General features: G+C 49.9%; 1 protein-coding gene across 2 annotated transcripts in view; it reads right to left on the minus strand.

Moving 5' to 3' along the window:
* Window positions 1-2,168: 2,168 nt before the first annotated feature.
* Window positions 2,169-14,911, minus strand: part of EIF3L (eukaryotic translation initiation factor 3 subunit L) — a 28,576-nt gene continuing 15,833 nt past the window's right edge. For both annotated transcript variants that reach the window (XM_040407104.1, XM_040407105.1), the window contains 4 exons: window positions 12,109-12,282; window positions 11,671-11,860; window positions 10,510-10,590; window positions 2,169-2,326 (listed from right to left, as the gene is read on the minus strand). In XM_040407104.1, the coding sequence (XP_040263038.1) occupies window positions 2,288-2,326; window positions 10,510-10,590; window positions 11,671-11,860; window positions 12,109-12,282 (484 nt within the window). In that variant the 3' untranslated portion in view covers window positions 2,169-2,287. The remainder of the gene's footprint in view (window positions 2,327-10,509; window positions 10,591-11,670; window positions 11,861-12,108; window positions 12,283-14,911) is intronic.

A 14,911-nucleotide genomic window follows, 5' to 3' on the forward strand; every position in this document is an offset into this window, starting at 1 on the left:
CTCATTGGACTGTATACTCAGGAGCCTGTGTGGATCTAGGGCTCCAGGTGGGCTGTTGCATTCTGGTCGACCGCAAGATCTGGTGAGTGCGACTTCTGATTGATATATTGCATTCAGGGTCACCTAGAATCAAGCCAACAGGAAAACACAAATAAAGGAATAGACTTATCTGAGGAACCAGCAGTTGTAGAATCTAGCAGTGAGCACAATCCAGGAAGTGGTATAAACCGCAAAGTGAAGCAGTATGGGAGGGGATATAAAGGGAGGCGATCACTGCTAATAGATGACAGCTGGGAGAGGGCGGAGAGATGACAAAACGAAACCAAAACAAAAAAGAACATCATGCAAGAGGTACTGAAGAACGTCTGTCAGAACTTCTCAGATCTGGCGGTGACAGTAGTAGGCAAACAATATTGCATCAGAGGACACCACGGAGGGTAAAAAGGGTGCACAGCTGTCTATAGCATCAAGGACAACTTAATGCAAATCAACAGTACGGAGTAGTGGTGAATTGTCAGCGTCTCTCATGATGGCGGGAAGCCCCGGGCGCAGGCCCAAGTTGTGGCAGACCGCTTCTTATAAAATGGAACAGAACAGTTGGGTCGCATGATTAATCAAGTTAGCCGAGTCGCCATTCCTGGTCATCTTGCCATGATTGATTTCCTGTGCCTTTCTCCATGAGGCCTCTCGCGGGAGTCGTGGCCATGCGGTCAGGTGCACTACTGGCATCCACGTGGGAACCTTTATGGGAGCGATTTCTAGGTCTTCCGGTGTGTGTATGGCAATCCTTTTCCCATTTTTGAGGACAGAGATGCCGAACGGGTATAGCCATGAATATGGCAGTTTATGCGCCCTCAGGGCCTCCAGGAGAGGCTTCATAATGCGGCGCTTGTTCAAGGTAGATGCAGCGATGTCCTGATATATAGCAATGTCCACTCCTGCGTATGATAGCTGGCCCCTTGCTCTGGCCGCAGTTAGAATGCGTGCGGTGTCTACAAAAGAGAATACCACATATAACATCTCTTGGTCTTTCTGTTGGCTTTGGAGCAGGCCTCGGCTCTCTATAATAACTTGTGAGGCCGCTTCTTGGCCCAAGAGGTCAGCAAATATTCGAGTCCCACTTTTCGCAGTGATTCCACCGCCCAGGTTTCCGGCAGCCCTTTTATGCACACATTTCGCCTTCTGCTGCGATTTTCTTGGTGCTCTAACATTATCAGCTCCTTGTTTTGCTCTGTAGTGTATGTCTCCAAGCATTCCTCCAAGCCCTCTGAATGCGATATAATCCCTCGAGTTGTGGCCTCTACCCGCTGCCCAATATGTATGAGCTCAGACTTCATGTCCGATAGTTCTGTGAGAACTGGTCTGATTGCCCTTTCAAGAGCTTGGAACTAAGTACCTTGGTTAAAAAGGACTTTGATACCGGCAAGCTATCGCAGGCCTCTGTTTCCTCTCCCTGCATGCTCTCCTCCTCCGACTCCTCATAGTCAGCAGTGTGCGCTGCCGCCTCCGCCATCTTAGCCCCGGCGCGCTGCACTTGCAAGTTCCTTTTTTTGAAGAAACTCTGGACGTCTGGCTGGGTTTTTAGTTTTTTCGGGGTTTCAGATCCCCTTTCCTTGCTGAATTTGCCCATCTAGATACAGGTCACTGCTAGCGAATGTGGTCTAAGACGCTTGGGTGTGGAGGAGCTGAAGCTTCACACAGCCATCCACCACGGCGTCCAGGCTCCGCCCCCCCAAACAAGTTTTATATTTTTTGCGCAATGGAAGCACAGAACACCACGGAAGTACTCCGTAGTGCTTCCGTTCCACACCGCATCTCCGGATTTGCGGACCCATTCAAGTAAATTGGTCCGCATCCGTGATGCGGAATGCACGCGGCCGGTGCCCTGTGTATCGCAGAACCGCCGTATGTGGCCTGCAATACGGCCACAGGAGCAGTACGGCCCTGTGCAAGAGGTCTAAGGCTACAGCTACACAGCAACCTTTTGTAGCGCTACTGATTGATTTTAACTCTTGAACTACAGCTGCAGTCCAAATGAATGCATTCAGTTGAATGCGGCTGTCATTCAATAGTTAAAAATCAATCAGTTGCGCTACAAAAGTCGCTGTATAGCCCTAGCCTAAATCGCAAAGATCATTTTTACTAGGAAAAAAGTTAAATAGCCAGTATTGCTAGTTTTCTGAAGTTTTATTAAAATATTTTAGTCCGTTTGATAATGACAGCAATGTGTTGGTAGCTGTAGGTCGCCCTTTAGTCCTTATAAATATCTTGTCTGTTTGATTTCCTTTCAAGGCTTTTGGCTCATCTTCTTCAAAGTTTTGTTTAGCTGAAAAATAAATATAAATTTCTATCCCATTAAACAGACCTGGTGCATTTAAACAGTACTGAAGTCACACTAGTTCAATAAACCATTTTGGTCTGTGGATCTGTACACCTCTATAAATGATTATGTTTACACTAACAGTAAATGGAAGAGTAAAGTGTATTTCTATTAGGTCCACACTAAAGCATCAGTGCCTAATGGAACGGACGGCAACTCAGAAAATAACTATTGAAATTAGGAGTGGGCGATATAAACTATATGAATTTGGGCAACGATATAGATTTTGTCTATTTTGCCCTACCGCAATACAACATGGCATGCGCCACTCTCGGCGCGCACCATGTTTTTCTGAGCCGCCACAGTGGAGTCCCTCCCTCCCCACTGTGTGCGGCTGCCGCTAACCAACAATGAGAACAGAAAGGAGTAGGAGGGGAGGGACTGAATACAAACGTAGCTTGCGTGTGCCGGCCATATCCCATACCTGGCATCTATGACTGCGCGCTGCGATCCGCCGCAAATAACCCCTTCTGATGGCAACTTCTTATTGATACAATTTTGAAGTGTGTGTGACTTTTTAATCACATTTTTTGGGTAAGAGAAGCAATGAAAAAATGGCAAATCGGCCATTTTGACCCTTTTTTTCAGTTAAGCCTCTGCTTGAAAAAGGCTCTATTACTGAGCCGAAACGTTGCACCGCACGGGTGAATAAAGGAGACATTTTTTATCATCTATAGGAGTGCCGTTCTCTTTTCTGATCTATTGTTGGGGTAAGAAGTCTCTTTCCTTATGAACGTGCACCCTTAGCCATTTTTCTTCTGTAATATATATATATATATATATATATATATATACATACATATACACATACATATATACACATATATGTATGTGTATATGAATATACACTCACCTAAAGAATTATTAGGAACACCATACAATTATTGTGTTGATTCAACAAGGTGCTGATAGCATTCTTTAGAAATGTTGGCCCATATTGATAGGATAGCATCTTGCAGTTGATGGAGATTTGAGAGATGCACATCCAGGGCACGAAGCTCCCGTTCCACCACATCCCAAAGATGCTCTATTGGGTTGAGATCTGGTGTCTGTGGGGGCCATTTTAGTACAGTGAACTCATTGTCATGTTCAAGAAACCAATTTGAAATGATTCGAGCTTTGTGACATGGTGCATTATCCTGCTGGAAGCAGCCATCAGAGGATGGGTACATGGTGGTCATGAAGGGATGGAGATGGTCAGAAACAATGCTCAGGTAGCCCGTCACATTTAAATGATGCCCAATTGGCACTAAGGGGCCTAAAGTGTGCCCAGAAAACATCCCCCACACCATTACACCACCACCACCAGCCTGCACAGTGGTAACAAGGCATGATGGATACATGTTCTCATTCTGTTTACGCCAAATTCAGACTCTACCATTTGAATGTCTCAACAGAAATCGAGACTCATCAGACCAGGCAACACGTTGCTCTTCTATCAGCTTGAATCAGTCGGCCCATTCTCCTCTGACCTCTAGCATCCACAAGGCATTTTTGCCCACAGGACTGCCGCATACTGGATGTTTTTCCCTTTTCACACCATTCTTTGTAAACCCTAGAAATGGTTGTGTGCGAAAATCCCAGTAACTGAGCAGATTGTGAAATACTCAGACCGGCCCGTCTGGCACCAACAACCATGCCACGCTCAAAATTGCTTAAATCCCCTTTCTTTCCCATTCTGACATTCAGTTTGGAGTTCAGGAGATTGTCTTGACCAGGACCACACCCCTAAATGCATTGAAGAACTGCCAGGTGATTGGTTGACTAGATCCTAATAATTCTTTAGGTGAGTGTATATATATATATAATTTTTATTTATTTTTTTAATACAGAAAGGGGGGCGATTTAAACTTATATATTTTTTTTAAATGTTGTGATCATTTTGTGCCTCATGAGTTTATTATTAATTTTATATTTGCCATTTACAGTCAACTTTGCTCATTTCTTATCCAGGCCTGCCATCTGGTGGCCAAAAGGAGATTTTTGTGAAACTCACCTGTAAAATCTTTTTCTCGTAATTTCCATTGGGGGACACAGACCATGGGTATAGCTTAGAGATATTACTAGGAGGGACACTATGCAAAAAAAGAAGCTCCTCCTCCTCGGGCTATACCCCCAGGCACCTCCAGGAGAACTTCAGTCGTTGCAAAAGCAGTAGGAGAAGGAGAACGGAAACAAAACATTATGGAAACCATCACACAGCACACCCTAAGGCGTAAACCAAAAAAGGGGGCGGGAGCTGTGTCCCCCAATGGAAATTACGAGAAAAAGATTTTACAGGTGAGTTTCACAAAAATCTCCTTTTCTCGTTCATTCCATTGGGGGACACAGACCATGGGACGTCCCAAAGCAGTCCATGGGGTGGGAAAAAAGAACAAATCCAACACCGCCAGGAATAAACGTCCAGTAGTCAAACCGGAACCACAGCCTGCAATACCCTGCGCCCAAGAGCAGCATCAGCCGAGGCCAGAGAGTGTAACTGATAAAACTTTGTGAAAGTATGTAAGGACGACCAAGTGGCCGCCTTACACAACTGGGAAACGGATGCGCGATTGCGTCTAGCCCAGGAAGCACCCACTGCCCTTGTGGAGTGAGCGGTAATCCGCGACGGCGGAACGTGGCCGCGAGCGCGATATGCCGCAGCAATAGCGGAACGGATCCACCGCGCCACGGTGACCTTGGAAGCCGCCAGGCCCTTACGGGACCCTTCAGGAATCACAAAGAGAGAGTCTGAACGCCGGAAGGAAGCGGTAGCCCCCAGGTACACCTTCAGGGCCCTGACGACGTCCAGGGAGTGGAGAGCACATTCCTTGGGGTTCACCGGAGAAGGACAAAAAGAGGGCAGGACAAGATCCTCGTTAAGGTGGAAGGGAGAAACCACCTTGGGCAAAAAAGAAGGCACCGGCCTGAGCACCACCTTATCCTGGTGAAAGACCAGAAAAGGTTCCCGGCAGGAAAGTGCGGCCAGCTCCGAAACTCGCCTGATGGAGGTTATGGCCACCAGAAAAACTACCTTCCAGGTGAGTAAAACCAGAGAGATCTCCCTCAGAGGTTCAAAAGGCGCCGCCTGAAGGGCGCGCAGAACCAAGTTGAGATCCCAGGGGGGCAAGGGAGGCACATACGGAGGAACCGAATGCGCCACCCCCTGCAGGAAGGTTTTTACAGGTCTCAAAAAGGCAATGGACCTCTGAAAAAAGATAGCCAAAGCAGAAACCTGACCCTTTAAAGAACTGAGCGACAGACCCATGTCGAGGCCGGACTGGAGAAAAGACAGCACCACTGGGACAGAGAAACGTAGGGGCGAGTAGCCCGATTTCTCACAAAACACCAGGAAGGCCTTCCAGGTGCGATAATAGATTCGTGAAGAAGCCGGCTTTCGAGCCCTGATCATGGTTCTTACCACCGCATCAGAGAAGCCTCTCTTCCTCAGGATGGCGGTCTCAACAGCCACGCCGTTAAACGCAGCTGCCGTGAATTCTGGTGGAAGAGCGGCCCCTGAGACAAGAGATCCTCTCTGTCGGGCAGAGGCCACGGAACGTCCGCCAACATACGAGCGACGCTGGAGAACCAGGCGCGACGAGGCCAATCCGGAGCGACGAGAATGGTTGGTATCCCCTCCGCCTCGATCTTGCGCAGCACCTTCGGCAACAGAGGAATCGGAGGGAAGACGTAAAGGAGGCTGAACCGCTGCCATGGAAATACCAGCGCGTCCACCCCGTCCGCCCGTGGGTCTCGAGCGCGGGCAAGATACACCGGCACCTTGTGGTTGAGCCGGGAAGCCATCAAATCTACGTCCGGACGGCCCCATCGGTGGCAGATGTCCTCGAACACCTCCGGATGGAGAGACCACTCTCCCGGATCCACCTTGGTGCGACTCAGAAAATCCGCCGTCCAATTGTCGACTCCCGGGATGTACACTGCCGACAATACTGGAACATGAGACTCCGCCCATAAGAGGATCCTCGCTACTTCCCGCATTACTGCCCGACTGCGAGTCCCGCCCTGATGGTTGACATAAGCCACAGCCGTGGCATTGTCCGACTGAACCCGCACCGGGCGAGTCGCCAGGAGAGGAGTCCAATGGGAGAGGGAGTGGAAAATCGCCCTCAATTCCCAAACGTTTATCGGGAGACGGGATTCCTCCGTCGACCAGACACCCTGAACTGTGAGGTTCCGGAGAACACCTCCCCAACCGATGAGGCTGGCGTCGGTGGTGACTATCGTCCAGGAGAACGGAAGGAAGGACTTTCCTGACGATAGGTTCAGGGGAGACTGCCACCAAGGGAGAGACGCTCGAACTTGCCGGGACAGACGAACAGGAGTGTCTAGACCCCGAGGGTTCTTGTTCCAGAGGGCAAGGATCATCTGTTGTAGCGGACGAGTGTGAAATTGGGCGTACGGAATCGCCTCGAAAGAGGAGACCATAAGGCCCAGCACCCGCATGCACTCCCGAATGGTGGGACGTGGAGAGCGTAGAAGGAGCACCATTGCCAGACGAATCTGGGAAGCCTTGGAATCTGGAAGAAACACCCGAGAAATCGAGGTGTCCAAGATCATCCCCAGGAACGAAAGTCTCTGGGAGGGGTGCAGAGAGGACTTGGGGAGATTGATCAGCCATCCGAACCGTTCCAGGGATTGAACCGTGATTCGGATGCTGTCCTCGGCCTGTGGAAGAGACGGAGCTTTTATCAAGATGTCGTCTAGGTATGGTAACAAAGAGATGCCCCTGGTGCGAAGAAGCGCCATGAGAGGCGCCAGAATCTTCGTAAAAACTCGAGGGGCGGTTGCCAACCCAAAAGGTAGGGCGACGAACTGGTAATGACGCCCCCCTATGGCAAAGCGCAGAAAGCGATGGTGGGACTCTGCAATAGGGACGTGCAAGTAGGCGTCTTGAATGTCCACAGACGCGAGAAATTCTCCTGGACTCAGAGAAGCAATAACGGAGCGAAGGGACTCCATGCGAAACTTCCGCACCCGTAGAAACTTGTTGAGAAGTTTTAGATCCAAGATTGGACGCACTGACCCCTCTTTCTTTGGAACAACGAACAGGTTTGAGTAAAAACCTGTCCCTTGCTCTTCTGGGGGAACGGGGGAAATGACACCACGGTCCAGAAGAGAGGAGACCGCAAAAAAGAGGTCCGAGGCCCTGGCTGGATCCCCCGGAACGCGAGAAGGGAAAAAACGTTCCGGCGGGCTGGACGCGAACTCCAACTTGTAGCCGGACGTCACCACTTCCAGAGCCCAGGCGTCCTGAACGTGAGCCCTCCAGACCTGTTGAAAGGAGAGCAGACGGCCCCCCACCACGAGGGGTGGGGGCACCCCTTCATGCGGAGGGTTGCTTGGGAGCAGGAGGACGGGCTGACTGCGCCCGAGGCCGCCAAGAAGGCTGGGGCTTGAAGAAAGGCTTCTTGCGGGAGTCCTGGGACCCCCCTGCCGATGAGGATGACGGCGTCCTGGCAGTGGAGAAGCGACGAAAGGACTGGCCCCGGAAACCTGAAGGCCGAGACCGAAAGGGACGCTTGGTCCTGGGCTGGGGTAGATGAGTGCTCTTGCCCCCTGTTGCGGCAGAAATGAATTCATCTAGTTGAGCCCCAAAGAGCCTGGACCCTTCAAAGGGAAGGTTAGCGAGGGATCGCTTGGATGAGGCATCAGCATCCCACACCTTCAGCCAGACCTCCCTGCGCTGAATGACAGAGAGGGCCGAAATACGGGCAAAGAGGGAGCCGATGTCCATTGAAGCCTCACAGAGATATTTAGACGCTTGAGACATCTGGATGATAAAATCCAGAGTATCTGCAGAGGCGTCCTGCTCTGACAGATCCTGGTGGTGGCGCTGCAACCACGTTGTAAGGGCTCTGGCGACCCAAGCCGACGCAAAGGCCGGTCGCAGGGAAGCGCCCGCCAGCGAGAAGATGGACTTGGAAAGTGAATCCAAACGTCTGTCCACCGCATCCTGCAGAGAGGAACCGTCTAGGACGGGAAGGGCCGTGTTCTTGGCTAACCTGGCCACCGGAGGATCTACCTTAGGGGAAGAAGTCCACTTTTCCACTGTGTCAGCTGGAAAAGGATAAAGCGTATCCATACGCTTGGTGGCCGAAAATTTTTGATTAGGTCGATCCCAAGCTTTTGATAGGACCGCAGTGAATTCCTCGTGAATAGGGAACACGGCGGACTCCTGTTTCTTGGGTGGAAAAAGGGAGAACTCCCGACTAGTGGAGGGAGGAGAATCCCCTTGTATATTAAAAGTGTCACGGACAGCTGCCACCAACTCGGTTACCATGGTGGAAAGCTTAGGCAGGGGTTCCCGCTCCGTGACTTCGTCCGATCCGGACAATTCCCCATCGGATTTGCGCTCCCTGCGAGGGGGAGAGTCAACCGGGCATGCCTCAAGGCGAGGGGGAGAAGCGGAGTCATCCGAGGAGGAATGCTGCCGCTCACGCTGCCTTTTAGAAGTCAGACGCCCTCTGTGAGAGTCGCTGAGAGGGGATGGAGTGGTGGATGCCACTGGAGTAGTAGCCGCCATGCGCTCCATGAAGGACATGGCTGCCTTGGCAACTAAGGCCAGATCAGCTGCCGCATTAGACATGGCGGAGGCCCAGGCGGGTACCGCTGGATCCGCAGGGGCAGAGGGAGGACCGGGCTGAGCAAGAGAAGGAGGCTGATCCTGTCCGGGAGCAGGGCATGAGTCACAGGAACCAGTGACAGAAAAAGGCCTAAGGCATATTTTACATGACTCCAGTGGAGCCTGAGAGGAAGCCTTGGAAGGCTTAGGGGCCCCAGGTTTAGGCATGATGGTATTCCAAAAAAGATTTCCTACCAGGTTGCTGCAATTCCTACCACCCAGGCAACAGCAGAAGTCTCCGGTCACCGAGAACTGAGGAGCTGCACGGCCGCAATCCAGCAGAGTCTCCGGCGTAGGGAGAGACAGAGCTGGACGCCGAGGCTCCGCCCCCTTGGACGCGTCATTGCGGTGCGAAATAAGCGCGCGAAATAAGCGCGCGCGCACTTCAAATACACCCCTTCGCCAGAAACGGCGCAGCGGGGGTTAATATCGGGAGGAGCAGGCCGGCGGGAGCTGCAGAGAGCGCAGCGGCCATAAGATAAAATACACTCCTTCAGTGCCAAGATTGCCGCCGGTGCGGCCATAGTCTGAGCTGCAGGCAGGTATCAGTGGAATCACCAGCCCTCCCCAGAAGGGCCCCCTCCCAACGGGAAAAAATGCCCCCAGCCGGTCCTTCTCGAGCTCACCTCAGGTCACAGAGCGCCAGACAGACGACATGAAGGGGTGGGGGGAGGGGGGGGAAAGGAGGGAGATTGAAGCAGGCAATACTTATCTGCACAGCATGCTCCCTCGATGTCCAGACCAGCAGGGATTCACCTCTTCAGACGTCTGACTCCAATCAAGGAGAGCAGTGCTCTGGTGGAGGGTAGGCAGCAGGTGTCCCAGCAGCTGGTGGGATGCCAGAGCTAACATGTCGAGCCTGGATCCACTTTTCTTCTGTGGGGGAATGGGAGGTAGCCAGGAACCTTCAGAAGACCGTGGCAGACCCTCCACAGGGGCCAGGAAAGCGCAATGCTGACCTGCGTCCCCATCTGAAACCAGAAAAAAATAACAAACAGGAGAAGAATAAATGTCAACCTCCTTGAACGGACACTAAGCAAAGACTGAAGTTCTCCTGGAGGTGCCTGGGGGTATAGCCCGAGGAGGAGGAGCTTCTTTTTTTGCATAGTGTCCCTCCTAGTAATATCTCTAAGCTATACCCATGGTCTGTGTCCCCCAATGGAATGAACGAGAAAATAAGAACTGCAGTATGAACACTTTCGGCCTCATCAGCAAGGCTGAGAGTGTTCAGCCCAACCACCGATGCCCGAATTGGCCACACGGTGCCGTGATCTCACTTGATCACAGCATGTAAAAGCATTTAATTACCGCGATCGGCATTATTGCCGGTCACGGTAATTAGCCGCAGGTCTCTGCTGTGTGAAACAGCAGAGATCTGCCGGCCATGCCGCCCACGGCACGTGCGAGCAGGCGCCATGTTCGCACATCGCTCCAGCACCGTACATGTACGGCGCTGGTAACGAAAGGGTTAAGGCAATAAAATAGTGAATCTGATGGGCACTCTCACCTCTTCAAACTTGTGTATCTGTCGTATAAAGAAGTCTCCATAACGTCGGGCAACTTTGGTATCCGCAATGTGAATCATGTCCTGAAGAAGAATGCAATAAATATTAGTTGTGAAAGGTCAGTCACACATAATATTGTTATATCATACTTCATCCACAGAAATATGAACATGAATATATAAAACAAAAACATTAATGTCTTCCAGTTTAATATTGGAGTTGCCCAAGATTAGTACAAATCTAGGACAACCCCTACAATGCCTTAAAAAAACAAAACAAAAACAAAAAACATTGTATACTCGTTTCTCCAGCACCATTCTTGCTGGTCCGGTACACCTCCCGCTGTTTGCTTTCAAACAGCAGTGGTGATTGGCCTGAATACAGCATGTAACCGCTGCAGCCACTCACCTCAGTGGTCTACAGCTGAGGACTGCGATTGGCTGCAGCGGTCAGGTTACACATGCCTGCATGTCACAGTAGTTTATGGATTTGGAACCTCACCAGCCAACATTGTCCTCAACTGTAGACCTGTACAAACCATTGGCTGCAGCAGATGTGCCCAAACAAACTACGGCAGAGAACGGGTCTAGAGAAAAGAGTGACATTGTAGGGGATTGTTCGAGATTTTTAATTATCTCAGAAACCAAGCTGGATCTGTCACCACTCCAGAGAGTGTTTTAGTAAATAATTGCATTCCCTATGAAATAAGAAATTCTGACACTCCAGGGGACTCCTGGTGATCAAAAACTTATCCCCTATCAACAGAATAGGGTAAAAGTTCTTGAAATGGAAAAAAACAAACAAACAATCTCACACACTGGTGTCATATTGCTAGGATATGCCACCAAAAGATAAGTGCAGGTCCCAGAGGTGGGCCCTCCACCTACCTCTAGAACAGGGTCCCCCGTGCAAGGGCAGCCACCTTCCATTCACTTTTACGGGAGTCTGGCCATTTCTGGAACTCCCACAGAGGTGAACAGAAAGGTGGCCGGGTTTGAGCGGTGTTCTCTCCTTCACTTTGGGGGCCCATTCTAGAGATAGCTGCAGGTCCTAGAGTTGGGACTTGGACCTGTCAGTCAATGGTGGCATATTCTAGTCATATACCACCTTTAAGTAATATTGAATGGTTTTAAAAAGGTGAAGCACAAGGCTGAATGCAGTACCTTATCTATATAGAAATCCACTTCTGATGCAGACTGGAATTCTCCCTCCAGGGCAGAAATGCCACTAGTCCACACAAGGTTCTTCATCTTATGCTTGAAAACAAGCAGCTGAATGCGGAATTCCTGTTCAGGCAAATCCAAGAATCCTGCCAACTTTGCCACAGGCATAGTAGTATATAACTTCAGGAAACTAAAAGAAAAAGAACTGCAAGTAAAAATATGGCCTCACTCAGTCTGTGGGGTACCCCTCTACACCTCTTCTCCCCTTGATGCCTTGTTCAAATTGTTCTGCAATTTCTCTCTTGTGAGTTTAGGGGGTCATTTACAAACAGATATACGCCACTTTTGTGGCGTATATCTGGCACAGAATTTGTTGCACGTCATGTTGCGGCAGAATCTGCAACTCCTTCCATGCTCATGCCTTGAAGGGAGACGTACCTGCGGATTGTGGACAGTTGTGCCTGCTGCTGAACTTCATCAAGAAAGACCTTGAGTTGTTGAAGATACGGTTCTTTGTGGTAGTTGGGGTGCACATTGTCATAGTTGGGGACGACTGGTGACAGGAACTTAGGGCAGGCATAATTAAAAAGTTCTTCATAAATCTGTGCATCACTGTCGAGTAGAACAAAGTCAGAAATTCCAAAGTTAGAACTAGAAAACACAATATTTACCCATCTACATGTAATCCCAGACTAGTCTAGGCGCAAAATACCAATACCATAAAACGTCATCTGAACCATGGGGCACACATTTGAAGTGTGTAGCAAGTGGTCAATTAAACTAATTTAAAGGGTAACGTTCATTTGCTAGTTTATTAGAGCTAGGCATGTATACCTGAGTTAGTCTTTCAATGATTGTCAAAAGATCTGTAATTACCTTATAATAACAGCTTTCATTAATGTCCTCTGTCCCTTTCCACTGCTCCCTTAAAGGGTTTCTGTCAACAGATTTAACCTCATTAAAGGGGTTATCCCACCTTCTGATTTCCATGCCGTGGCTGCTCTCATGTTCGAGAAAGTGCTCAGTCAGGGGGCGTTTACATTTCTATTGACTGACAGCAGGATCAGCGGTCTGCTGATCTACTGACTCCGCCTCCTTGCTTGGCGTGCACGCTCCCGTGTGAGCAGGAAATCATTCGCTCAGCCGCTGCAGCTACAAGCGCAGGAGAATTAACAAGCACGCAGGCGCAGAGAGTTCTCTGCAAAAAAAACACAGGACGAACGAAAGGAATCCACCGCGCAGGCGCGAAAATGCGCAAGCCCAAGAGTCAGGTCGGGCTGCGTAAAAAAGAAGAGGATAGCGCGCAAGCACGGCCAATGCTCAGATGTCGCTGTGGTGGGCGTAACATATAACGACCGGCAGTAAACAAGGCTACAAAAGAAGGTCAAATATATAAGAAGGGAGGACGAATCTCTAATAACTTCTATTGGGTAAGTTGATACTGGTGTCAAAAACTACACAATTGGGCAGACTTTAAAAGATGGGATAACCCCTTTAAAGAGGACCTTTCACCGATTCTTACCCTATGAACTAACTATACAGATATGTAGAGCGGCGCCCGGGGATCTCACTGCACTTACTATTATCCCCGGGCGCCGCTCCGTTCTCCTGCTATGCCCTCCGGTATCTCCGCTCACTAAGTTATAGTAGGCGGAGATACCAGTCCTTAAGTTATGGTAGGCGGAGTCTGCCCTAGCGCTGGCCAATCGCAGCGCAGAGCTCACAGCCTGGGAGGTTATTTTCTCCCAGGCTGTGAGCTCTGCAATGCGATTGGCCAGCGCTAGGGCAGACTCCGCCTACCATAACTTAGGGAACGGAGATATCGGAGGACATAGCAGGAGAACGGAGCGGCGCCCGGGGATAATAGTAAGTGCAGTGAGATCCCCGGGCGCCGCTCCACATGTCTGTATACTTAGTTCATAGGGTAAGAATCGGTGAAAGGTCCTCTTTAAGCTCGCTGACATTAGCGATGTGCTAATGTCAGCTGAACCTAACTAGCCTATTCCTACTTTTATCTATGACCCTGTTACGCCAGAAATCTAACTTTTATAATATGCTAATTAGCTTCTAGGAGCAGGGGGGGCGTTGTTCCTGCTCCTAGAGGCTCTGTTCTCCCACCTTTGTCGCCTCCCTCCAAGTCCTGATTGACAGGGCCAGGCAGCGCTCGCATCTGTCTGCCAGCCCTGTGCTCTGGGGAAATCTCACGCCGTTAAGCTGGCAGCCTGCGAGCGTCTTCTCCTCACCGCACCTGCGCCGAATGATGAACGGCACGAGTTTTCACCAGAGCACAGGGCTGGCAAACAGATGAGAGCACTGCCTGGCCCTGTCAATCAGGACTTGGAGGGAAGCGACAAAGGTGGGAGAACGGAGCCTCTAGGAGCAGAAATAACACCCCCCCCCCCCCCTCTCTTCTCCTAGAGGCTAATTAGCAAATTATAAAAAAAGTTAGATTTCTGGCGTAATGGGGGCATAGATAAAAGTAGGAATAGGCTAGTTAGGTTTAACTGACATTAGCACATCGCTAATGTCAGCTAGCTTAATAGGGATAAATCTGGTGACAGAAACCCTTTAAATAGACAGTTGATATGGCTTGTCTGTCTCTGGCTAAGAAGACAGTAAGACGTGGGGGGGGGGGGGGTCCTTCACACTGCATGGCTGCATTAGGCTTCAAAGTGAGGAGGCGTGTCTCAGTAATCCAATCTGATTGGCTGGCAGGGAGCTGCTGGCTACAGCAAGTGTGTATGGGAAGTGAGGGAAAGCAGTTTTGGCCTCAGAGGACTGGCAGAGGAGCCATCTTGAGAAGGTCCTCATATTGTAAATGTTTAAAGGATAACTGTCACATTTAGACCCTAATTTTAATTTTCATATATGTAGTTACTAATAACATGATATTCAAGAATCACTTTCTATTAGACTGACTTACCCCATATTTAATAAGATTCAGCCCTTAGCAACCAGTCTGCATAAAACTGCAATTTCACTATTCAGTTAAGATGGCCGCCACTGCACTCGCCCTGAGGCCTGCCCTCACTACCCACAATGCATTGAGCTCCTCACATGCACTAGCCAGTAACAATAGCCCCCCAAAAGTGTCAGTAACCAGAGCTCTCCCCCCCCTAAAGGGTTAATCTCCTGCAGCACAAAGGGGTCCTCTTACCACATGTTGCTTTCATTTATACACTGAGCAGATGGCAGATCTCCCTTCCCTGGTCTGCGCTGCTTCAACTCTGCATTCTCCAGC

Source organism: Bufo bufo, chromosome 9, assembly GCF_905171765.1.
Source record: "Bufo bufo chromosome 9, aBufBuf1.1, whole genome shotgun sequence".
In the NCBI taxonomy this organism is placed as follows: Eukaryota; Metazoa; Chordata; class Amphibia; order Anura; family Bufonidae; genus Bufo; species Bufo bufo.